General features: G+C 37.7%; 1 protein-coding gene across 1 annotated transcript in view; it reads right to left on the reverse strand.

Moving 5' to 3' along the window:
- AMBN (ameloblastin) overlaps positions 1 to 25,794 on the reverse strand; it is a gene marked incomplete at both ends in the record, with an annotated part of 46,906 nt that overhangs the window by 9,753 nt on the left and 11,359 nt on the right. Inside the window, one exon of the mRNA XM_082654007.1 lies at positions 936 to 1,004. Coding sequence (XP_082510133.1) covers positions 936 to 1,004 — 69 coding nt within the window. The remainder of the gene's footprint in view (positions 1 to 935; positions 1,005 to 25,794) is intronic.

Here is a 25,794-nt window from a genome sequence, read left to right on the forward strand (position 1 = left end):
TTTTTATCTGTAAAATGGAGGTTTTCATCCTAGCAGTCAGTTTTCATCCCCCTTTTTTGAAATGTTTTAACTTTAAGAAGCTCAAATGGCTACTCCTTTGTCTCAAGGAACTTAACTATTTAAAGTTCATTTAAGACCACCTATGAGCTCCTCAAGACAAGAGACCACGTCACATTTAATTTCACATCTCCAATGCCAGCACATTGCTGGATACACTGCAGGTGCTCGGTCAATATTTGTCAAATGCATGAAGCAACTGAATAATGTCTTCGTGTAAACAGAATCACATGATATTGGCTGGAGTAGTTCAGTGCTCAAAGGATTGTATTCATATGAAATCATCTCAATATGTGATGGAATGTACCAGGTGCAGGACTGTAACATACAAGTAGCCCATTGCATGGCGTGTTTTAATTTAAGAAACTTCAGTGCTTAGTCACACAGTATCTCCCTATAAGACAAATTTGTTGGTTAATTACTAGCTTCAAATGGAATTACTTAGCTCAGTTTTGTAACCATAGTAATTTGGCTAATGTTGTTCTTTTAAAAATGAAGAAGAAAACTTACTTTACTTTTTTGGAGAAATTTCCTCTTTCCATTTTGATTTCATAATGGTTGCAGGTAATTGATAATAAATTTGTGCTGTGACATTGTTGGAGACCACATGCATCTTTTAACTTTGAGTGAATGGAATAAGATGTAGAAGTTGTCTTTGGAAAATTTAAAATATCTTTTTGTATAACAAAATTTTATATTTGGCTTACTGCTTTTGGATTATAAGGGCTGACATCTGGGCACCTGACTTTTGACTCAGTAGGAAGATACCACTGGATTAATCCCAATGAGTCCAATTATGGACACTCAGCCACTTCCTTCAGTGTTGTTTGGTGTCTGGCAATGTCTCTACTAGGGTACCCTCTAGAAGACTGACTTACCGGCACTGCAGAACTCATTTTCAGGAGGCACAGGATCAGTATCATGTCCTTCATTTTGAAAAGTGGGATCTGAAACAGAGTTGCATTGGAGAATCAAATCGGATGAATTTTTATTTCAGAATGGCTAAAAGACAATATTTCCATGAGCTCTTTGCTCTTCCAAAACGACTAGGTTCAAAACAAAATAAAACAAAACCAAAACAGATAAATGTTGCTAAACAACTGATTTTTATTTATTAGTTTTTGGAATGAATTGACGAGCAATTAAAAAATTTCTAAGTACTTTTTTTTTTTACAGAGCTACCACCTAAATGAATATGTGGGAACACTTCCATGAATATTTAATTTCATTTCATAAATGAAAATGAATTAAATGAATTAAATTAAATTCATTAAAATTTTAAATGTGAAATGTTCCACTATGTGAAATGTTGGTCTATTAAGTATGATTCACAGGAATTTTTACTTTGTTTCCCTCCAGAATAAATTTTGAAATGCATTTTAAATGTAATACAACCAACAGTCATTTCATAACAAACCTTTATATGCAGATATAAAGGGTATACTATTCTATGTTTAGGTTAGCCAGGAAACCATGCCAATAATTATCATTTAAAAATAAAAATTAACTAAATATTTTAATTTCCTTTGATATTAGTGGAAAATATGTCTCAAAATTGAGTTTTCCTCTTTCTAAAATGAATTATCTCTTCAGTTTATTCTATAAGTCCAGAAGGCACTTTACTCTCACATGAACAGAAATCTGACTAGTCAAGAGATTTGCTCAACTTCTAATACTTTTCCAAATTAGGTACTGTCACTAACAATCATAAATAGTAAAAAAAAGTCTATAGGCAAGTCTTTTTGTCCTTAGCTGAAAGGGTATTAGGCAGGTCTCCTCTGGAACATGCTAATAATGTTTCACAATAAGCTGTTATTCAGCTTCTGGTGACAAATGAAGATAAATCCTCTTTATAAAAGCTGCCTGGAGATAGGAAAAAAGAACAGGAATCACATGGAAATCATAAAATCACATTTTACCTTCAATGCTGGCATGCACTGTGCTCTCAGGGCCTGGTGATGCCAACCAAGATAGTTCTAAGAAAAGAAGATTAAAATTTTTTTCTGGACTGTGCCTGAGACTCACTCTGTATCCCTCATTCAGGGAAGACCTGAAACCTTTATTTAAAGTGCCAATCCACCAATCAAAGTAAAGCTAAATGGGGGGAAAAAAAATCACAACTCTGCTCCTGCAATTAGCCCACACCCTTTTATTTCATGCAAGGACATTGGCCCAGTAGAGTCTCATTATTTTTAATTGTAACTCAACCCCTGTATTTATTCGGAGAACTTGATTGCAGAGAAGACACTGAAGGAATAATAAACATAAACTCTGAAGACAGTGGTTTTGGTGAGCTGGGGGAAATATATGTAAAATAGGGGCAAAATAAACCCTTATTTGTTTTGTGCAGGTTTTTATCTTCAGGTAAAGTTAGTGACCAAGTGCTAGTATTCTCACTTTCATGTTTGTTGTGGTAAAAGTAACGCTCCTCCCTTCTCCCAACATACACACAATCTAGAAGGAAACACTAAAATAACTTTCTGGGTTTAGAAGCGAGGATGAAAATATTAGATGGATAATGAATATGTTATGATTTTTTCCTCAGAATTTCCTAGATATTTTCGTATCTGAAGATTATAGACTAGAGATAGCCAAACTTTTGCAAGAAATTTCAGTTGGACCTGCTGAAATAATCACCTCAGGTAAACTTTTAGTGCATATTCTTTGGGAGGAGGGAGACATAAATCAGGACATTCTCCATGAACCAATCAAGTCCACGGGCACTACTCTCAGTTCACTCTTTAGATAGAACAATTTTCAGGCATTTAGTATCAAGCCAGGTTAGTAAGTCATATTCATGTCACTTAAAAGGCCAACATCAACATGAATGGAGTTTTCTCTGTGAACAAATAAGCATGTCTTAGATATGGATTGAACTTTAGCTGCTTTTGTTATTTCTCTGCCCCTCTTTGTCTTTCCAAAGGTATGATTTCAGATGTGGTAGGGATAAACATTTAAGATTAGTTTCCTGAGAAGGGATGAGTAAGTATACTCCTTAAGGAAGTAGAGATCTTGCAAATTACAGGGAACATTTAGGAAGCTGGTATTTTAGGAGAAAGATTTCTTCATACATAAGTTAGGCCTTACAGCTTCAAATAGTGTTATCTAAGAAGCTGTCCCTGAAAAACTCCATTTCCCATTGATAAGAGAATTATTTTAGGGGGCAAGGAAATAAAGATTGTGAATATGTTTTGTAAATAACAAAATGTTAATGAAATGATAAGTATTATTTTTGATCTCTCGTCTCTCTCTCGCTGTCTTTACTCCAGCTGTGGTGCTTGATCAAGTCCATTAATCTCTCTGAGCTCCACTTTCTTCCTCTGTAATATAAGAATAATCATTTACTACCTACCATAGGCTTATTTTGAAGATTTGGTGAAACGATCAAGACACAACAGCTGCCATACAGTGGGTGCTTAATAAATAGGTTGATTGTCCTTTGTGTAGGAGAAACTACATGAAACATGTGACCATGAAGACATAGTGTGTGTTCGTGTGTTATAGGAGAAGTTTTGGTGGTTAGGTCCATGAGCTCCAAGGATGTAGAGGAGGGACCTGATGGAAGGCATTTCCTCTTCATGGAAGTTGATGCTAAATCTATGGGATTAAGTTTCCTAGTTGACAGCTAAACAGGGAAATGTGTGTGTGTGTGTACGTGTCTTTTATGGTTTATGAGCATGATCATAATTTTGGTAGCACTCACATGTTCTGCCTTACTCTTAAGCCAAATATCCAATACATCATAAGTAATGTTGCTTTTACCTTTTTAAAACATCCTTCATACTCAGTCCTGGGGTTGTTGTCTTCTAGATGTTTGCCCATTAGTTTCTTTTTCCTTCAGTTTCCTGCATACCAACACCAAATTTATCTTCCTAAAATATTGGTTTCAGCATTTCACTGCCACACTCAAAAACATTTAAAGTATCCCTAAGGCTATAATGTAAAATCCACCCTCTGTAACTAGACAGTCAAATTAACATTTTAATTCACCTTCCAATCATATCTCCCACTTTATGTGAGACACATGGGTATAATAATAATGATTGTTGTAATCAGTTGAAGTTAGTCTCATTTTGTATCCAGTACAGTTTTTTATTTTTGGCTTACGTTACTGGGAAAGTTAGTAAATATTCCTAATATATGCTATGCAAAATGTTTTAATTACAAAAAATCTGGCAATTATTATGAGTATATGAATGCATTTCTGATAGTGATTATAGGTTTTAAGGAAGTAACTACAGCTGATGGAAAGTATGTAATGTTGGTCAAGACAGTACCTATATAAAGAACAACCAGAGTCCCAATTTAAAAAATTCTGTGTCCAGCAAAAATAAAAAACCTCAGAATAACAGAAAATCTGAACACCTGAGGGGACACATGCCACAGAAAAAGTGATAAAGAAAAATCTAGAGAAAGAAGACCCTGTGGACAATGTTAATAATTATAGTAGCTGAGAGCGCAGCTGTTTAAATCCCCTCTGTCACACTGATCATGCGACACTGGGTGAGCTACTCAACTCGAATATATATAATATTTTCATATAGTAATTTCATCTGTGAAGTGTGGCCTACCATAGGACAGCATTAATTTCATTTAATTTAAATAGAATACTGAACAGAATACTAAAATAGAATATAGTGCTTAGCATGCTCTCTGATATGGAGAAAATGTTCAACGACCATGAGTTATTCTTCTTCTTGAAGTAAAGAAACATATATGCTGAAAATTTGCTTCATATTGAACTGTGGGCCTTGGTGTGGCTGTTCCAGCCACCAGTGGGAACTGTAACAATTAACTAAAATGTATAGAAATGATTTTGTATGTTGATTCCATGTGACAAAATATGAACTTTGATTTTTGCTTTGTTTTTACATATTGTCCTTTCAACCTTCTACTCTAGCCAGAATTATTTAGTCATTCTCTCCAGTTATGCCCTGGTTTTTCTCTTCCTGCGTTTTGGATGAAACTTCCTCTCTGCCGAGACTCTTTTCTCATCTCTTCACAACTTGTTTTTAAAGTTCTACTCAAATTTTACCTCTTCTGTGACTCCTTCCCCCACCATTCCATTCCTCTGTGATTTTCTCTTCCCTGAATTCCAAATAATTGTCAGTCACTTGTCAGTTGTTCGTACACTACATGGTGACTGTTTGTTGTATACACTTCACATTTTACTTTGCATGTGGGCCTCTAAATTTTGGGTATGGTTTTCATGTCTTTTCAACCATATAAAACATTCCTGTGAGAACAGAAATCATCCATTCTACTATGTTGCACCTTTTGGTTCTATGCACATTATAATAGGTAATATTTGGATAGTATTTACCATGAGAAGGCATTATTTTAGAGTTTTACATGTATTAATTTATTTAATTCTCATAAGAACTTTATGAAGAAGATACCCTTCTCCCCTTTCTATATATGATGAAACTAATCTACAGAGAGATGAATTGCCCGAAGTGACAATCAAATAAGTGGTGAAACCAGAATATGGACACTTGCTTCTTATGCACTATGCTAAAATGAATCAATCATCCATGGCAGATGACATGGACCAATCATTTCAAATACAGAGAAGTACAACACACCTGTCTGTAAGGAATTTATCAGGTATTTAATCAAAGAAGAGAGATACACAAAAATAGTTAATAAAACCTATAACAAACCAACAATAATTTAGTTAAAAAGCACACATAATATCAAAAAGCATAGCCCCACATGGATTAACTGCTAAAATAAGAATGCTACAGAACAGTGATTCTCAGGGATGATTTTACCCCTCAGGGAAATGTCTAGGGGGTCAGGGGGTATTTTTGGTTGTCACAATTTGTAGCAGGGAATGGGGAAGGAGGGATTTGCTATTGGCATCTAGTGAGTAGAGGCCAGAGATGCTGCTAAATATCCTACAATGCACAGCATAGTCCCCTCCACCTGACCAAAAAAATTTATCAAGCCCCAAATGTCAACAGTGGTGAGGTTGGGAAACCCTGCTGTAGAAGATTGCTATAAAATTTTTGAGGTTGGAGAAATACTTTGGGACTTTGGGGTCAGGTATGAGGAGAATAGATTCATGCTGAGCCTTGAAAGAAGGATAAGCTTTGATAATATGCTCAGTCAATAGCTGGTGACTGAGTGAACTGTCAAATATTAAGTGTTCCAGGGAAAGAATCTGATGGAGTGTCAGGCATTAGACTTTAGTGGAAGGAAACAAGGGCAGAGGGTATCACGTCAGGGAAGGCCAATTTTTAAAGCTGATTTTGTATGTTGAATAATAAAAGCAATAATAAAGGGTTTATGGATCTTACACTAAAGTCTACAGTATATAATATTAATAGCTTATTTTACATGTACACACTGCTATATGTAGAACGGATGGCCGACAAGGACCTACTGTATAGCACAGGGAATTCTGCTCAATATTATGTAACAACATAAATGGGAAAAGAATTTGAAAAAGAATAGGTACATGTATATGTGTAACTGAATCAGTTTGCTGTACACCCCAAACTAACACAACATTGTTAATCAACTATGCTCCAATGTAAAATAAAAAGTTAAAAAAATAAAAAATTATTATATGAATAGCTTATTTTTATCAACCACCATTTACCATGCACTAGGCGCTGTGCTTTATATTCCTTATCTTAAATCATCTTCATTAATCACCTCATGAGATAAGTACTGTGAAAACTGGACTTTAGAAAAGGTACTATGTCCTTCAGAGTTAATAAGTAGCATGACTAGAGTCAATCTCCAAAGACCATGCTCCTGACTGCTAGGCCACCCATATTGATTGCTAGTGCTTAGTGTTTTATAAGGCTCATTGTCATGCTGGTTTAGGCTAATGTTTATAACTGATTTTTAATTTTTACAAAATTTGGATAATAAATTTTTGTGAAATCTATTGATACATTATTACCATATAGTTCTACAGCATAGGAGTCAAATTTGAATTATTTTTGCTTGCTAATAGTCAAAGTTGTTTTGAAAACTGCAAAATATTAGAAAATAGTATTTTTGTTGGATTCTGTTTGTTTCATAATTAAGAACAATAACCAGAAAAATAAGGTGATTATGATAATGATTGTATAAATAAAAAAGAGAAACAAATTAGACAGAATTTTACTACCTTACCAACTGTTTTTATTTTTTTCTCTTACAGTACTTATTCATGTTAAATTCATATTTATCATAGTTATGATTGTAGTGTAAGTATAATTTTGTATTGGGCTTTATGCTTTATATTAATATGTAGGTATAAATACTGTATTTTAAGTTGCTTGGGTAATAGCTTCTCAAATTGGTGCTTAAGACTCCTTTTTTTAAATGTATTTATTTATTTTTTTATTTTTGGCTGCATTGGGTCTTCATTGCTACACGTGGCCTCTCTCTAGTTGTGGTGGGCGGGGGTACTCTTCTTTGTGGTCCGCGGGCTTCTCATTGTGGTGAATTCTCTTTTTTTTTTTTTTTTTTTTTTTAACATCTTTATTGGGGTATAATTGCTTTACAATGGTGTGTTAGTTTCTGCTTTATAACAAAGTGAATCAGTCATACATAAACATATGTTCCCATATGTCTTCCCTGTTGCGTCTCCCTCCCTCCCACCCTCCCCATCCCACCCCTCCAGGCTGTCACAAAGCACCGAGCCAATATCCCTGTGCCATGCGGCTGCTTCCCACTAGCTATCTACCTTACTGCGTTTGTTAGTGTGTATATGCCCATGACTCTCTCTCGCCCTGTCACAGCTCACCCTTCCCCCTCCCCATAACCTCAAGTCTGTTCTCTAGGAGGTCTGCGTCTTTATTCCTGCTTTACCCCTAGGTTCTTCATGACATTTTTTTCTTAAATTCCATATATATGTGTTAGCATACGGTATTTGTCTTTTTCTTTCTGACTTACTTCACTCTGTATGACAGACTCTAGGTCTATCCACCTCATTACAAATAGCTCAATTTCGTTTCTTTTTATGGCTGAGTAATATTCCATTGTATATATGTGCCACATCTTCTTTATCCATTCATCCGATGACGGGCACTTAGGTTGTTTCCATCTCCGGGCTATTGTAAATAGAGCTGCAATGAACATTTTGGTACATGACTCTTTTTGAATTTTGGTTTTCTCAGGGTATATGCCCAGTAGTGGGATTGCTGGGTCATATGGTAGTTCTATTTGTAGTTTTTTAAGGAACCTCCATACTGCTCTCCATAGTGGCTGAACCAATTCACATTCCCACCAGCAGTGCAAGAGTGTTCCCTTTTCTCCACACCCTCTCCAGCATTTATTGTTTCTAGATTTTTTGATGATGGCCATTCTGACTGGTGTGAGATGATATCTCATTGTAGTTTTGATTTGCATTTCTCTAATGATTAACGATGTTGAGCATTCTTTCATGTGTTTGTTGGCAGTCTGTATATCTTCTTTGGAGAAATGTCTATTTAGGTCTTCTGCCCATTTTTGGATTGGGTTGTTTGTTTTCTTGTTATTGAGCTGCATGAGCTGCTTGTAAATTTTGGAGATTAATCCTTTGTCGGTTGCTTCATTTGCAAATATTTTCTCCCATTCTGAGGGTTGTCTTTTGGTCTTGTTTACGGTTTCCTTTGCTGTGCAAAAGCTTTGAAGTTTCATTAGGTCCCATTTGTTTATTTTTGTTTTTATTTCCATTACTCTAGGAGGTGGGTCAGAAAGGATCTTGCTTTGATTTATGTCATAGAGTGTTCTGCCTATGTTTTCCTCTAAGAGTTTGATAGTTTCTGGCCTTACATTTAGGTCTTTAATCCATTTTGAGCTTATTTTTGTGTATGGTGTTAGGGAGTGATCTAATTTCATACTTTTACATGTACCTGTCCAGTTTTCCCAGCACCACTTATTGAAGAGGGTGTCCTTTCTCCATTGTACATTACTGCCACCTTTATCAAAGATAAGGTGTCCATATGTGCATGGGTTTATCTCTGGGCTTTCTATCCTGTTCCATTGATCTATCTTTCTGTTTTTGTGCCAGTACCATACTGTCTTGATGACTGTAGCTTTGTAGTATAGTCTGAAGTCAGGGAGCCTGATTCCTCCAGTTCCTTCTTTCGTTCTCAAGATTGCTTTGGCTATTCGGGGTCTTTTGTGTTTCCATACAAATTGTGAAAGTTTTTGTTCTAGTTCTGTGAAAAATGCCAGTGGTAGTTTGATAGGGATTGCATTGAATCTATAGATTGCTTTGGGTAGTAGAGTCATTTTCACAATGTTGATTCTTCCAATCCAAGAACATGGTATATCTCTCCATCTATTTATATCATCTTTAATTTCTTTCATCAGTGTCTTATAATTTTCTGCATACAGGTCTTTTGTCTCCTTAGGTAGGTTTATTCCTAGATATTTTATTCTTTTTGTTGCAATGGTAAATGGGAGTGTTTTCTTGATTTCACTTTCAGATTTTTCATCATTAGTATATAGGAATGCCAGAGATTTCTGTGCATTAATTTTGTATCCTGCCACTTTACCAAATTCATTGATTAGCTCTAGTAGTTTTCTGGTAGCATCTTTAGGGTTCTCTATGTATAGGATCATGTCATCTGCAAACAGTGACAGCTTTACTTCTTCTTTTCCAATTTGGATTCCTTTTATTTCCTTTTCTTCTCTGATTGCTGTGGCTAAAACTTCCAAAACAATGTTGAATAAGAGTGGTGAGAGTGGGCAACCTTGTCTTGTTCCTGATCTTAGTGGAAATGCTTTCAGTTTTTCACCATTGAGGATGATGTTTGCTGTGGGCTTGTCATATATGGCCTTTATTATGTTGAGGAAAGTTCCCTCTATGCCTACTTTCTGCAGGGTTTTTATCATAAATGGGTGTTGAATTTTGTCAAAAGCTTTCTCTGCATCTATTGAGATGATCATATGGTTTTTCTCCTTCAATTTGTTAATATGGTTTATCACATTGATAGATTTGCGTATATTGAAGAATCCTTGCATTCCTGGAATAAACCCCACTTGATCATGGTGTATGATCCTTTTAATGTGCTCTTGGATTCTGTTTGCTAGTATTTTGTTGAGGATTTTTGCATCTATGTTCATCAGTGATATTGGCCTGTAGTTTTCTTTCTTTGTGACATCCTTGTCTGGTTTTGGTATCAAGGTGATGGTGGCCTCGTAGAAGGAGTTAGGGAGTGGTCCTCCCTCTGCTATATTTTGGAAGAGTTTGAGAAGGATAGGTGTTAGCTCTTCTCTAAATGTTTGATAGAATTCGCCTGTGAAGCCATCTGGTCCTGGGCTTTTGTTTGTTGGAAGATTTTTAATCACAGTTTCAATTTCAGTGCTTGTGATTGGTCTGTTCATATTTTCTATTTCTTCCTGATTCAGTCTTGGCAGGTTGTGCATTTCTAAGAATTTGTCCATTTCTTCCAGATTGTCCATTTTATTGGCATAGAGTTGCTTGTAGTAATCTCTCATGATCTCTTTTATTTCTGCAGTGTCAGTTGTTACCTCTCCTTTTTCATTTCTAATTCTATTGATTTGAGTCTTCTCCCTTTTTTTCTTGATGAGTCTGGCTAGTGGTTTATCTATTTTGTTTATCTTCTCAAAGAACCAGCTTTTAGTTTTATTGATCTTTGCTATTGTTTCCTTCATTTCTTTTTCATTTATTTCTGATCTGATTTTTATGATTTCTTTCCTTCTGCTAGCTTTGGGGTTTTTTTGTTCTTCTTTCTCTAATTGCTTGAGGTGCAAGGTTAGGTTGTTTATTCGAGATGTTTCCTGCTTCTTAAGGTGGGCTTGTATTGCTATAAACTTCCCCCTTAGAACTGCTTTTGCTGCATCCCACAGGTTTTGGGTCGTTGTGTCTCCATTGTCATTTGTTTCTAGGTATTTTTTGATTTCCTCTTTGATTTCTTCAGTGATCTCTTCATTATTAAGTAGTGTATTGTTTAGCCTCCATGTGTTTGTATTTTTTACAGATCTTTTCCTGTAATTGATATCTAGTCTCATGGCGTTGTGGTCAGAAAAGATACTTGATACAATTTCAATTTTCTTAAATTTCCCAAGGCTTGATTTGTGACCTAAGATATGATCTATCCTGGAGAATGTTCCATGAGCACTTGAGAAAAATGTGTATTCTGTTGTTTTTGGATGGAGTGTCCTATAAATATCAATTAAGTCCATCTTGTTTAATGTATCATTTAAAGCTTGTGTTTCCTTATTTATTTTCATTTTGGATGATCTGTCCATGGGTGAAAGTGGGGTGTTTAAGTCCCCTACTATGAATGTGTTACTGTCGATTTCCCCTTTTATGGCTGTTAGTATTTGCCTTATGTATTGAGGTGCTCCTATGTTGGGTGCATAAATATTTACAATTGTTATATCTTCTTCTTGGATCGATCCCTTGATCATTATGTAGTGTCCTTCTTTGTCTCTTTTAATAGTCCTTATTTTAAAGTCTATTTTGTCTGATATGAGAATTGCTACTCCAGCTTTCTTTTGGCTTCCATTTGCATGGAATATCTTTTTCCATCCCCTTACTTTCAGTCTGTATGTGTCTCTAGGTCTGAAGTGGGTCTCTTGTAGACAGCATATATAAGGGTCTTGTTTTTGTATCCATTCAGCTAATCTGTGTCTTTTGGTGGGAGCATTTAGTCCATTTACATTTAAGGTAATTATCGATATGTATGTTCCTATTCCCATTTTCTAAATTGTTTTGGGTTCGTTATTATAGGTCTTTTCCTTCTCTTGTGTTTCTTGCCTAGAGAAGATCCTTTAGCATTTGTTGTATAGCTGGTTTGGTGGTGCTGAACTCTCTCAGCTTTTGCTTGTCTGTAAAGGTTTTAATTTCTCCATCAAATCTGAATGAGATCCTTGCTGGGTAGAGTAGTCTTGGCTGCATGTTTTTCTCCTTCATCACTTTCAGTATGTCCTGCCACTCCCTTCTGGCTTGTAGGGTTTCTGCTGAGAGATCAGCTGTTAACCTTATGGGGATTCCCTTATGTGTTATTTGTTGTTTTTCCCTTGCTGCTTTTAATATGCTTTCTTTGTATTTAATTTTTGACAGTTTGATTAATATGTGTCTTGGCGTATTTCTCCTTGTATTTATCTTGTATGGGACTCTCTGTGCTTCCTGGACTTGATTAACTATTTCCTTTCCCATATTAGGGAAGTTTTCAACTATAATCTCTTCAAATATTTTCTCAGTCCCTTTCTTTTTCTCTTCTTCTTCTGGAACCCCTATAATTCGAATGTTGGTGCGTTTAATGTTGTCCCAGAGGTCTCTGAGACTGTCCTCAGTTCTTTTCATTCTTTTTTCTTTATTCTGCTCTGCAGTAGTTATTTCCACTATTTTATCTTCCAGGTCACTTATCCGTTCTTCTGCCTCAGTTATTCTGCTATTGATCCCATCTAGAGTACTTTTAATTTCATTTATTGTGTTGTTCATCGTTGCTTGTTTCATCTTTAGTTCTTCTAGGTCCTTGTTAACTGATTCTTGCATTTTGTCCAATCTATTGTCCATTCTATCTCCAAGATTTCGGATCAACCTTACTATCATTATTCTGAATTCTCTTTCAGGTAGACTGCCTATTTCCTCTTCATTTGTTAGGTCTGGTGCATTTTTATCTTGCTCCTTTATCTGCTGTGTGTTTTTCTGTCTTCTCATTTTGCTTATCTTACTGTGTTTGGGGTCTCCTTTTTGCAGGCTGCAGGTTCGTAGTTCCTCCTGTTTTTGATGTCTGTCTCCAGTGGCTAAGGTTGGTTCAGTGGGTTGTGTAGGCTTCCTGGTGGAGGGGGCTAGTGCCTGTGTTGTAGTGGATGAGGCTGGATCTTGTCTCTCTAGTGGGCAGGTTCACGTCTGGTGGTGTGTTTTGGGGTGTCTGTGGACTTATTATGATTTTAGGCAGCCTCTCTGCTAATGGGTGGGGTTGTGTTCCTGTTTTGCTAGTTGTTTGGCATAGGTTTTCCAGCACTGTGGCTTGCTGGTCGTTGAGTGAAGCTGGGTGCTGGTGTTAAGATGGAGGTCTCTGGGAGATTTTCGCCGTTTGATATTATGTGGAGCTGGGAGGTCTCTTGTTGATCAGTGTCCTGAAGTTGGCTCTCCTACCTCAGAGGCAGAGCCCTGCCTCCTGGCTGGAGCACCCAAAGCTTTTCATCCACAGGCTCAGGATAAAAGGGAGAAAAAGTAGAGGGAATTAGTAGAAGTATGAGGAAAGAAAGAAGGAAAGGAGGGTAGGAAGGAAGGAAGAAAGAAAGAAAGAAGCAAAGAAGGAAAGAAGGCAAGAAGGAAAGAAAGGAGGGAGGGAGGGAGGGAGGAAGGAAGGAAGGAGGGAAAGAAGGAAAAAAGACAGAAAGAAAGAAGATACAGTAAAAATAAAATACAGTATAATAAAGTTATTGAATTAAAAACTTCTTATTTAGAAAAAAAAAAAAGGGACGGAAAGAACCTAGGACAAATGTTGGAAGCAAAGCTATACAGACAAAATCTTACACAGAAGCATACACATACACCCTCACTAAAAGAGGTAAATGGGGAAAAATCCTAAATCTTGCTGTCAGAGACCACCTCCTCAATTTGGGATGATTCGTTGTCTAAAGGAGGGAAGGAAGGACGGAAAGAAAGAAAGAAAGAACGAAGGTAAAGTATAATAAGGTTATTAAAATTAATTATTAAGAAAAAAAATTAAAAAAAAAAACATGGACGGATAGAACCCTAGGACAAATGGTGGAAGCAAGACTATACAGACAAGATCTCACACAGAAGCATACACATACACATTCACAAAAAGAGGAAAGGGGAAAAAATCATAGATCTTGCTCCTAAAGTCCACTTCCTTAATTGGGGATGATTGGTTGTCTATTCAGGTATTCCACAGATGCAGGGTACATCAAGTTGATTGTGGAGCTTTAATCCGCTGCTTCTGAGGCTGCTGGGAGGGATTTCCCTTTCTCTTCTTTGTTCTCACAGCTCCCAGGGCTAAGCTTTGGATTTGGCCCTGCCACTGCGTGTAGATCGCTGGAGGGCGTCTGTTTTTTGCTCAGACAGGATGGGGTTAAAAGAGCCGCTGATTGGGGGCTCTGGCGCACTCAGGCCGGCGGGGACGGAGGGGCACAGAGTGCGGGGCGGGCCTGCGGTGGCAAAGGCCGGCGTGACTTTGCACCAGCCTGAGGCGCGCTGTGCGCTCTCCCGGGGAAGTTGTCCCTGGATCCCGGGAACCCGGCAGTGGCGGGCTGCACAGGCTCCGCGGAAGAGGGGTGTGGAGAGTGACCTGTGCTCGCACACAGGCCCCTTGGTGGCGGCAGCAGCAGCCTTAACGTCTCCCGCCCGCCTCTGGGGTCCGCGCTTTTAGCCGCGGCTTGCGCCCGTCTCTGGAGTCCGCGCCCTCAGCCGCGGCTCGCGCCCGTCTCTGGATTCCGCGCTTTCAGCCGCGGCTCGCGCCCGTCTCTGGATTACGCGCTTTCAGCCGCGGCTCGCGCCCGTCTCTGGATTCCGTGCTTTCAGCCGCGGCTCGCGCCCGTCTCTGGATTCCGCGCTTTCAGCCGCGGCTCGCGCCCGTCTCTGGGGTCCGCGCTTTCAGCCGCGGTTCGCGCCCGTCTCTGGGGTTCGCGCTTTTAGCCGCGGCTCGCGCCCGTCTCTGGAGTTCCTTTAAGCAGCGTTCTTAAACCCCTCTCCTCACGCCCCAGGAAACAAAGAGGGAAGGAAAAGTCTCCTGCCTCTTCTGCTGGTGCAGGCTTTTCCCCGGACTCCCTCCCGGCTAGCTGTGGTGCACTAACCCCTTCAGGCTATGTTCAAGCCGCCAACCCCAGTCCTCTCCCTGCGCTCCGGCCTCAGCTCTCAGCCCCGCCCGCCCCGGCGGGTGAGCAGACAAGCCTCTCGGGCTGGTGAGTGCCGGTCGGCACCGATCCTCTGTGCGGGAATCTCCCCGCTTTGCCCTCCGCACCCGTTGCTGTGCACTCCGCAGCTTCGAAGCTCCCCCCTCCGCCTCCCGCAGTCTCCGCCCGCGAAGGGGCTTCCTAGAGTGTGGAAACTTTTCCTCCTTCACAGCTCCCTCCCACTGGTGCAGGTGCCGTCCCTATTCTTTTGTCTCTGTTTTTTCTTTTGCCCTACCCAGGTACGTGGGGAGTTTCTTGCCTTTTGGGAGGTCTGAGGTCTTCTGCCAGCCTTCAGTAGGTGTTCTGTAGGAGTTGTTCCACGTGTAGATGTATTTCTGGTATATCTGTGGGGAGGAAGGTGATCTCCGCGTCTTACTCTTCCGCCATCTTCCGCCTTCTCCTCGTGGTGAATTCTCTTGTTGCAGAGCATGGGCTCTAGGTGCATTGACTTCAGTAGTTGTGGCATCGGGCTTAGTTGCTCTGTGGCATGTGGGATCTTCCTGGACCCGGGCTCGAACACGTGTCCCCTGCATTGGCAGGTGGATTCTTAACCACTCTGCCACCAGGGAAGTCCCAAGACTCCTACTTTTTGACTTTTGATTGTTTCTAATTTTTCACCATAAATATTTTAATAATTTATATTTTAATTATTTTCTTAGTATAATTTACCAGAATAGGATTCCTAGTTAAAAGTATGCATTCTTTTATGACTCTTGTTAAGTATTGCTGAATTATCCAAGTTTATATGTTATCAGTAATTTATGTATACCAGTTCACTTGCCAGAATTTGTTCATCTAATTAATTTTTCCCCATAACTTAATAGGCATAAAGCAATATTTCATCATTTTTTGAGGTATAATTGACACATAACTTTATACTAGTTTCAGGTGTACAATATAGTGATTCAATATTTGTTTATATTGTGAAATAATCCCTGCAATAAGTCTAGTTATCTGTCACCATACATGGTTACAATGTATTTTTTTTCTTGTGATGATAACTTGGGGTTTTGATTTATATTTCTTTGATCATTATCAAGGTGAAATATTTTCCTCCTGTATTTATTTTCTAACTATACTTCTACTTTATGTAAATTGTTCATGTATTTGGTTATTAGCCACAAGGAAATTGATATTCTTATCAATTTGTGTTTTATATATATATTGCTGAGCATATATTATGAAACTCTTATATAACATACAAATTAATCTCTTGCCATGTTTGATGTAAACTTTTTGATAGACATTTTAAAAATATATGTTAAAATGCCTTCCATGTAAAGAGTTTATATTTTATAGTAATTTCTCACATAGTATGTTTCATATATACTTATTGGAGTCAGGTTGAGCTCATTTTCTGCCCCACTTTCCTTTCTTTGCATGGTGGATTCCAAAGTCACATACTTGGAAACTCTGATGATGAACAAATTTGTCATTAGTCCTTTACAAACAAAGGAATTTGTGACAGAAATATGTGTAATGGGTACAGTAGTTCTTGGTAGATTGTCAAGTAACACACCCACTTGCTTTGTATGTTAAAAATGGTGATTCATTTGTATTTTTCTGGATTATTATCTGCCAGTTGATACCCATTATAAGCCACTTCAGAAGAACTTTTGGAAGAATGAGAGTTGACCACAAACCAATACAGTGACTTCATGTCTACACACATTGACCCTACAAGATGACATAAAGTTAGTTTTACAGTAGAAATGGTGTTTTGTTTTTACCCTACCCAGGAGAAGCTTCTTGCATAGATAATTGGAAAGCAAGGCAGGAAGCATGTCTTGTGCTAGTTACTTAACTGCTGAGTTTCTTAAAGAGCATTTATTAAAGGCTCACTATGAACAGACTACATATTAAATTTAATGATGGTAAAGAAAGACACTCAAGCTCCTTTTTTTCAAAAGTGTTACAGTCTAGGGCTTCCCTGGTGGTGCAGTGGTTGAGAGTCCGCCTGTCGATGCAGGGGACATGGGTTTGTGCCCTGGTCCGGGAAGATCCCACATGCCGCGGAGCGGCTGGGCCCGTGAGCCACGGCCGCTGAGCCTGCGCGTCCAGAGACTGTGCTCCTCAATGGGAGAGGCCACAACAGTGAGAGGCCCGCGTACCGCAAAAAAAAAAAATGTGTTACAGTCTAGTTGAAGAAACCCTACATAACGTTGATACATGAGCTGACGTGAGCCTTATTATGAAAAATCTTATGTTGAAGAAGGTAGGACACAAAGTGCTTAGCTGATGAAAATGTGGGCTTTGGGGTTAGTGTGGTTGGGTTGGGATAGAGATTCATGACTTTCTAGCTGTGTGTCTTGGGCAAGTTACTTCAGCATTCTATGCCTCAGTTACTTCATCTGTAAAAGAGTATAAATAAAGAAATCTACATAGAGTAAATAAAATAATGTCTAAGGTACTTAGAACAGTGTCTGGTACACTGAAAACATGAAGTTAATGCAAATTATTATAGATTTAGCACAAATGCTAAAGGGATGTCAAATAAAGAGTTTATTAGAATGGGAGAGGCTTAATCATAGAAACACTTTTGCAGAAAGTGAGTTTTACAACCAGGGTTGCAGATAAAGAATATAGAAGATAAGGTGAAAGATGCTTCCATATTGAAGGAATGACTTATGAAAAGAAAGGAACTGGTTGCATGATGGTGAAAGAAAATGTTGAGGTCAAATGATACTAGGGAATCTAGTGAAAAATGTATCCGATTAGTAGGATGTGATGTGATCATGATGCCAAACATACTGAACCTTAGTTTTTCTTTTTGGAAGACGAATATGGTAATAAATGCCTAGGACAGTGAAGAAATTAGTTTCTCTTCTTTTGTAAGTTACTTATAACCAAAGTATGGTATCATGAAAAAGAAAATTTTATCTCAGCTTTTGAATTTTTTTGGTCCCCATAATGTAAAAATCTGATATTTGGATACATACATTAAGAAAAATTCAAAGTTTATGAAAATAATAGATTATATTTGCTAAGTCTTTTCTGTGTTCTAGATCCTGGCCATTTATTTCATTTCCTCTGTACAACAGCTCCATCAGGCAGGTACTATTATGACTGTTAATGTTTTATAGATTAGAAAATGAGTTGAGTCAATTTAAGTAATTTGCCCCAAGTCACACAACTAGTAAGTAGCACTCTGAATTCAACCCAGATCTTTCTGACACTGGAGTCAAATTGCACCAAAAGATTAAAAATTCCTCAGTGGAAAGGAGCTGAATATTAAAAAGGAATAATTATTAATTGGATGATTGAATTTTATTGCAACTTAAATGAGAGGTTAAAATTGCTCCCTTACCCATTTAACAGGCTGAGCATCTAATGTGTACCAGGCATTGTTCTAGGCATTGAGATTTGAAAGAGAACAAAACAGACAAAAAACCCTCAGAGAGCTCACCTATTAGTGGGGGAAACTGTCAATAAACACAGTAAGTAGGTTAAATATGTAGTATGATAAGTGCCAAGGGGAAAACATTAAGTAGGAAAGAAACATAGGGATTGTTGAAGGGTATGTGTTGAAATTTTAGGTACGGTGGCCATGGAAGGTTTCAGTGTAAAGATGTCATCTGGGAAAGAAGTGAGGGAGAAGGCCATATGGATATTTGGGAAAAGTGTATTCCAGGCAGAAGAAATAGCCAGTGCCCAGAGAGATGGTTCCATTGGTGTTTAAAAACAAGTAATGGAGGCTAGGTTTGGTTGGAAAGGATTGAATGAGAAAAAATCATAGAAGGTGAAATCATGGAGGATCTCATAGTTCATGGTAAAGACTTTGGCTTTTACTCTGAGTGAAGAAGGAAATCATTGGGGTTAGAACAGAGGAAGAACATGTTCTGATAACATCTTTATAGGACTATTCTGGCTGTGTTCTGTAGCCTGAAGGGAGCCAAAGGCAGAAGCATAGTATAGGTTAGGAGCGATTGCAATAATCCAGGTGAGAGATGATGGCAGCTTGGGCTACAATAGTAACAGTTGAAGTGGCTGGACTCTGGATATTTTTCAAGGTAACTCTGGTAGGATTTACTGCTAGAGTATATGTAGGGGTGAGAGAATGAAAGGAATCAGCAAGGGTGGCGTAATATTTATCTAGTGCATTTAATTCAAGGGTTATTTATCTTTAAATGTAGCTATTTGGAACATGTTCAAGAACTCAGAAGTAAGCAAAAAATTCTCTTCAAAGCCACTAAAACAGAGAGCACATAGCCCTAAAGCCAATGTGCTTATAAGAGATTTTTCTTAGTTCCTTTTTTGTTCTTATTTGAGTTATAGTTCAAATAAATATCATCATTTTATTATTTTCAGATCATAAGAAAATAAGAAAGGAAAGAGAAATACTTCTAAATTTAGAAACACATAGCCACCAGAAATAATAGCTGAGACTAAGAACAAAGGTAAAAACAAACAAAACAAAAACATAAAAATCAGACAGGCTGAGGATGCTTTATACAGAATATCATGTTTCTCACTGTCTTAGAAGCCCCTCTTAAAATAGAAAAGGGAGTTTTAAATGATCATCGTATCATTAAAATCAGGTTACATTATGTTTTTATCTTTTAGTCTAGGAAGCAGAGAGGTAAAATTATAGAGTTTGCCTCTAAAATGATGAAATGTGTTGGAATTCCTTACCCTTATCAGTTTCTAGGGTGAGCACAGTGAATTCTGATAGATATACACAGCTCTGGTAGTCTCGAATTATGATCTCCTTTCCTTCCCTGGACAGCGGGCTTAACAAACCATAAGACAGTGTAAAGACCCTTTTTTCTTCCCTTTCTTTTAAAACTGGAGCATAGAGCAAGCCCCATTAATAAATTACCTTTTTTTTTCTGAGACCCTTCTTGACACATTTCAAAGGCCTGTAGGTGCTCCCAAAGCTCTCAATAAGCCCCAAAGACCCCTGAAACCAAATTCTTTCAAATATTTCAGCTTTAGGTCAATAAGTAGAGTAAAAAGCCACACAAAATTTCAACTCAAGATACTTCTAATTTCAAAGCTTGTCTTTCCAGGCCTCTGCAGCTTGCCATCTGTAGTTCTACCTCTCCTGCCAATGACCATAGGCCATAGTGTTGCACTGTCTGCCCTAAGCAGGGTAGGGAGGAGGACAGGGGCTCTGGCAGCATTTTCTGCCTTGGACTGGGATGTGGCTTCTTCTTCCTGTTCTTCTTTAGTCAAGCTATCTACACTGCTCTGAATTCATAATATGGGCTTTCGCTGCTTCTCCATATTTCTCCATTTTCTTCTCTGCTTTCTAGAACTCATTTTAAGTAAGCTGGGGCGAGTGAAATAGTAGTGGGTCAACTGCAAACTTCATTTATCTGAAATTCACATACGTGGAATAGCTCATTCTCTGATAACCCTCACAAATGGAGCATTATTGGTTATACAGTGTATATGAAGACATGTTTCACATGATTATTTCTTTCAAATTTAATTCTATCATTGAGAAGTAAATTTTAACCATTTCTAGAGAGAGATGGATTAAAGTAATGACGGAGGAATCTTATTGTGACTCTGAGACACTGCATTTCACAGCGTCACATTTAATGATACATCATTAAAAAAAAATCCTGACCATGTGAGTCCCAGGGATGAAGAGTTTGGAGGATTTTACTGAATTTTAGATAGAGGAAGGTAATGTTGTGTTGATGTAAAAATATAAGACTCTAAACCAACTGGACTGCAAATGTAAGAACAACTTCTCCCAGAAAGCAGCCAGGATTTCTCATTCAGGCAAGAGGAAGATCCTGTCACTTTCCTACTGTTGTCTCAGCATTTCTGGCTGAAACACAGAAGTGCAGAGAGGTACAAAACTGTAAGCAAAAATAATAGAGGAAGTACACATGATGAAGCACATGTATTTGCTCTTTAAACCAGAAAGATGTGTTTATCTCTTGACTGGTAGCTGTGCTTTCCAGTATATAATAAAATCTAGCATAGAATAGGGGGGAAGTGAATGCTATCTGTTAGGGTCTACTTTTACTCTATTCCTGGTATTTTCCCTATATTATTACATTTATTCCTCATAAGAACCTCCGGTGGCAGGTATTATTATGAGCGCTAATGTTTAGATATGGAAATGAGCATCAAGGAGCTTTAACTATTTGCTCAAGGCCATGCAGGCAAATAGTAGAGTCAAATTTCCAATTTAGTCTGGGTCCAAAGTCCACAGCTCTTCCGCTGTAGACATGTAGCTCAACCTTACAGGGTTCAATATTTGTTGAATAAATGACTTAGTGAATAAATAAACTAATATCTTTCACTCTGGCCACTCCAGACAGATCTACCTGAAATGAAGGGGCAGCACAGATCTGTCCTTACTCAAGGTGTAAGAGGCAAGATCCTTAACCTTCTGTATTGTGTCTAAGGACATTCAAGTCTTCTCTCATATTTTCTGAGATATACGTGAAATTGGATTGATCTTCATGTTGTGATGGGGGAAGATGGGATAGAAATAAGAAAGTAACATTTATTAAATGTCTGCTAAATAATAGACAATGGACATTTTTTCTATGTTATTTCATGAAATTCTCTTATAAGCTTTATAAAGAAGCCTTATTGTCCCCATCTTTAGAGATGATAATACAGGCTTTGAGAGGTTAAGGAACTTGTCAAAAATATATATCTGATAAGCATATCAGAATTTGAATTCAGGTCAGTATCACTCCAAGATCTGTACATTGCTGGGTTTTGTTTTTGTTTGTTTGTATATTTGATTTACAATATTATATTAGTTTCAAGTGTTCAGTATTGTTATTCAGTATTTTTATAGATTATACTCCATTAAAAGTTATTACAAGATAATGGTTATAAATTCTTTGTTCTGTACAATATATCCTTGCTGCTTATCTATTTTATACATAGTAGTTCATATCTCTTAATACCATACTCCTAATTTGCTCCTGTCCTTCCCTTTCTCCTTTGGTAACCACTAGCTTGTCTTCTCTGTCTGTGAAACTGTTTCTGTTTTGCATATAATTTATTTGTATTATTTTTGAGATTCCACATATAAGTGATATCCTACAGTATTTGTCTTTCTCTGTCTGACTTATTTCGCTAAGCATAATAGTCTCTAGGTCCAGCCGCATTGCTGCAAATGGCAGAATTTTATTCTTTTTCATGGCTCAGTAATATTCCACTGTATATATATATTATATCTTCTTTATCCATTCATTTGTTTTTGGGTACTTTGGTTGCTTCCATATCTTGGCTACTGTAAATAGTACCTCTATGAATATTGGGGTGCATATATCTTTTCAAATTAGTGTTTTCATTTGTTTCCAGATATATACACAGTAGTGGAATTGCTGAATCATATGATAGTGCTGTTTTAGTTTTTTGAGGAACCTCCATACTGTTTTACATAGTGGTTGTACTAATTTATATTTCCACCAAAAGTATACAAGGGTTACCGTTTTTCCAGATCCTCTCCAACATTTGTTATTTGTAGGCTTTTTGATGATAGCCATTCTGACAGCTATGAGGTGATATCTCATTGTAGTTTTGATTTGCATTTCTCTGATAATTAGAGATGTTGAACATCTTTTCATGTGCCTGTTAGCCATTTGTATGTCTTCTTTGGGAAAATATCTATTCAGGTCTTCTGCCTATTTTTTAACTGAGTTGTTTGTTTTTTTGATACTGAGTTGTATAAGCTGTTTACATACATGCTGTTTACCCTATATCACACTGTCCTTAAGTAGGAAACTGAATCTGAATGGATTATATTAATCAGCATTATTTACTTTGAGCTTTGAAGTGCTTTGAATATGTTATATATTAATTCATAATATTATTTCACAATATTAATTCATAGTAGTTGTTAAAACAGAAGGAAGCTTAGACACATTTGACTCAATTACTCTCATTTTGGTTATGGGATCTTGTACATTAAAACAAAACAAAACAAAAAGACAATCTTCTACCTAAACCCTGGAATTGTAAGTTATGGTGTAAGTGCTCTGTAAGTGTGTATGTTGTGTCACCATGCTGCTTTTTTAGATAGTATCTCCTACTCGTTTCTTAGCTAAATTTCGCCATTTGTACCAATCCTTCAAAGGCAAGAAAACTTACTGATTTGTTTTGGAAGAGCTGGGCAGAACTGGCAGTCTCTGATTAAAGGCCTAAACCAACTTGGAAAAAAATCACATTATTTTCAATTCACATTTCTGCCTGATAGGCAATGTCTGAAGTGTGTCTATGGAGGTAATTACCAGGGAAAATATAGGCTAGAAAAACCAAGAAACAGTGGACTATCTTTCCTCCAAAAACTAAAGAAATGAATCAACAGAAAGTAAATCAGTAGAGTCAGCATACCTTAAATTTTAGAGTTTCCATTTAAGAGACCAGTAAAACTGGAGAAGCATTTTAAAGAGTATGATCAAAAAATTTTTGTGAGATAAATATATATTAAGGAATTAGAAAATGTAAATTTGCCAAGCAGTTTCATTTCTCCAGATGATTCTTATAGATATGTAGCTGTTAATGATGATTGTAAATGATATAAGACAATAATAATGAATATTAATGAGGTCTTGCAATGTGCTGGACATATAGTAAGCATTGAACATGCATTATGCCATTTAAAGCTTAAGTTCTCTCATACTGTCATTCTGAATGGTAACTATAACCAATGTTAAGGTGCAATTGTTCCCTTTAACAGGGCAAGCATCCCTCCTTACTTCCCTTACATCTGTCTGTCTTCACTCATGTATGTTACCTGCCTTGCCTGGGTAGGCATTTTGGCTTTTGAAGCCTGCTCTAAACCTTAAGTACTTTTCACTGCAGCATGCAGGATGACTTTGGCTAAATTGACTTTCCACTTTCTCATTCAGCTTATGATGTAATGGGACTTACACTGTTATAAGTTGTAAGAACAAAATGTGCTTCTTACTTAATGAAAGCGAAATAGGAACAGATGTATTTTCAGGCCTCATGGAGATGGAATGTCATCCAATACCTTGTAATTGCTCTGGTATCCAGCAGCTTCACAACTCAGCAGGCACTGCAGCTTTCTCTTCTGGTAGCTGTGACATCTTACAGAAACATAGCTGTTCTCTGCTGCTTTTCATGATCCAGCTAACTAGGTTTACTAACTGCCTCTTCCTAAGTCTCTAAATTTCCTAAAACAGAGGACATGACTGATTTAACTAGTCACCATTACATATAGGAACTCTGAACTGGGCAGGACTTTTGAGTCAGGGCAACTCATAGACAGTTGGCCAGAAAAAGTACCCATCCCTAGTCCAATAAGTTGTGTCCATGGAGGTATGGTGAAAGTTATGAAGCATGACTAAGGAAATTTTAGAAGGGGAAGTGGGTCTGGCAGGCATTTTGAAGCTACCAGAAGGGCTTATGACTGTCAGATACCTTTCTTGGCCTGTTCTGTATAAGCTTCTTGACACAATGGTAATATTAAAAACAGTCAAAACCAAACTATTTTATTAATTTATAACAAGCAGCAGAGCTCTCTCTGGTCAGACTATTCATGATCACTTTACTATTGCTCCATAGAAAGACCTATATCAAAAGCTAAATCATAATCACATAATTCTTTGTGAACATAAGGTTAGCTGGCAAAAGACTAAGTTAGTCTGGCACATATAGCTAACAAAATGGTGGATTTGTCACTAGACCTGGAATACATGGAGTTGCTTAGCCACAACCTCCTGCATCTTTCCCATTAGAGATGGCCTTACAAATTGTTTGTAATTTTGAAGATTGACTGGGAAGAGCTCCTTCAGTAGGTGATGTTGGCTAGACACTACCGGTGTTTGTGGCTTGCCTTTTTCTTTTTTAAAAAAAATAAATTTATTTATTTATTTTTGGCTGTGTTGGGTCTTCATCACTGTGCACAGGCTTTCTCTAGTTGCAGTGAGCGGGGGTTACTCTTCGTTATGGTGTGTGTGCTTCTCATTGAAGTAGCTTCTCTTGTTGTGGAACATGGGCTCTAGGCATGCGGGCTTCAGTAATTGTGGCATGTGGGCTCAGTAGTTGTGGCACACGGGCTTAGTTGCTCCACGGATTGTGGAATCTTCCCAGACCAGGGCTTGAGCCCGTATCCCCTGCATTGGCAGGTGGATTCTTAACCACTGCGCCACCAGGGAAGTCCCTGTGACTTGCCTTTTTCTAATTTATTTAATTTTTTAAAATTTCTAGCTGAAGAATTGTTAATATTTTTCAAAATGAGAATACTTTATTTTAATTTTTATTGTAAAAAATAATATATGACTTTTTTTTGTCCTTCCAGTCATAAGCCCTTGCCTAGGTGAGACTCTACTCTGGTCATTCACTGTGCCATTGTGGTGGAGAGGCCAGAGGTGCAGTGGTCCATGTGCAAATTATCATGCCCCAAGACTGTGATGTGACTGAGCCAAGGCTGGCATTCTAGGGTCTTCCAGGAATAGTATGGCCAATGTGGAGTTCCTGGAGTACATGGAGCAGAATCTGTGCTGAAGGGAGAGGCCCATTAACATTTTCTCATCCACATCCAGTCCACAGGACTACACATTCTCAGAGTATGGTCTGGGATCCCAAGATCCAAGGGTCCCAAGATCATTTTGGGCATCCTGAATTCAAAACTTTCAAAGATAATAGTTCTAAGATGTTATCTGCCCTTTTCCCTCTCGTTCTCTTCTCTCACAAGTGCATGGTGGAGTTTTCCAGAGGCTACATGATGGATGATATAACAGAGGGAATGCAGAAATAGATAGGAGAATCTCCCTATCTTCTATGAAGTCAGACATTAAAGAGATTTACAAATATGTAAAAAACAATTTCATTATTTCTTTCTAAAATTTTGTTTTGAGAAATGTAGTGACTTTTCATATAAATTTTTTTGTTTATGTTAGCATGTAATTGGTTTGTTATTGTTATTCCAAAATAGTTAATAAATAAATATCAAAAAAT

Source organism: Grampus griseus, assembly GCF_964374135.1.
Source record: "Grampus griseus genome assembly, chromosome: 4".
Taxonomy (NCBI): domain Eukaryota; kingdom Metazoa; phylum Chordata; class Mammalia; order Artiodactyla; family Delphinidae; genus Grampus; species Grampus griseus.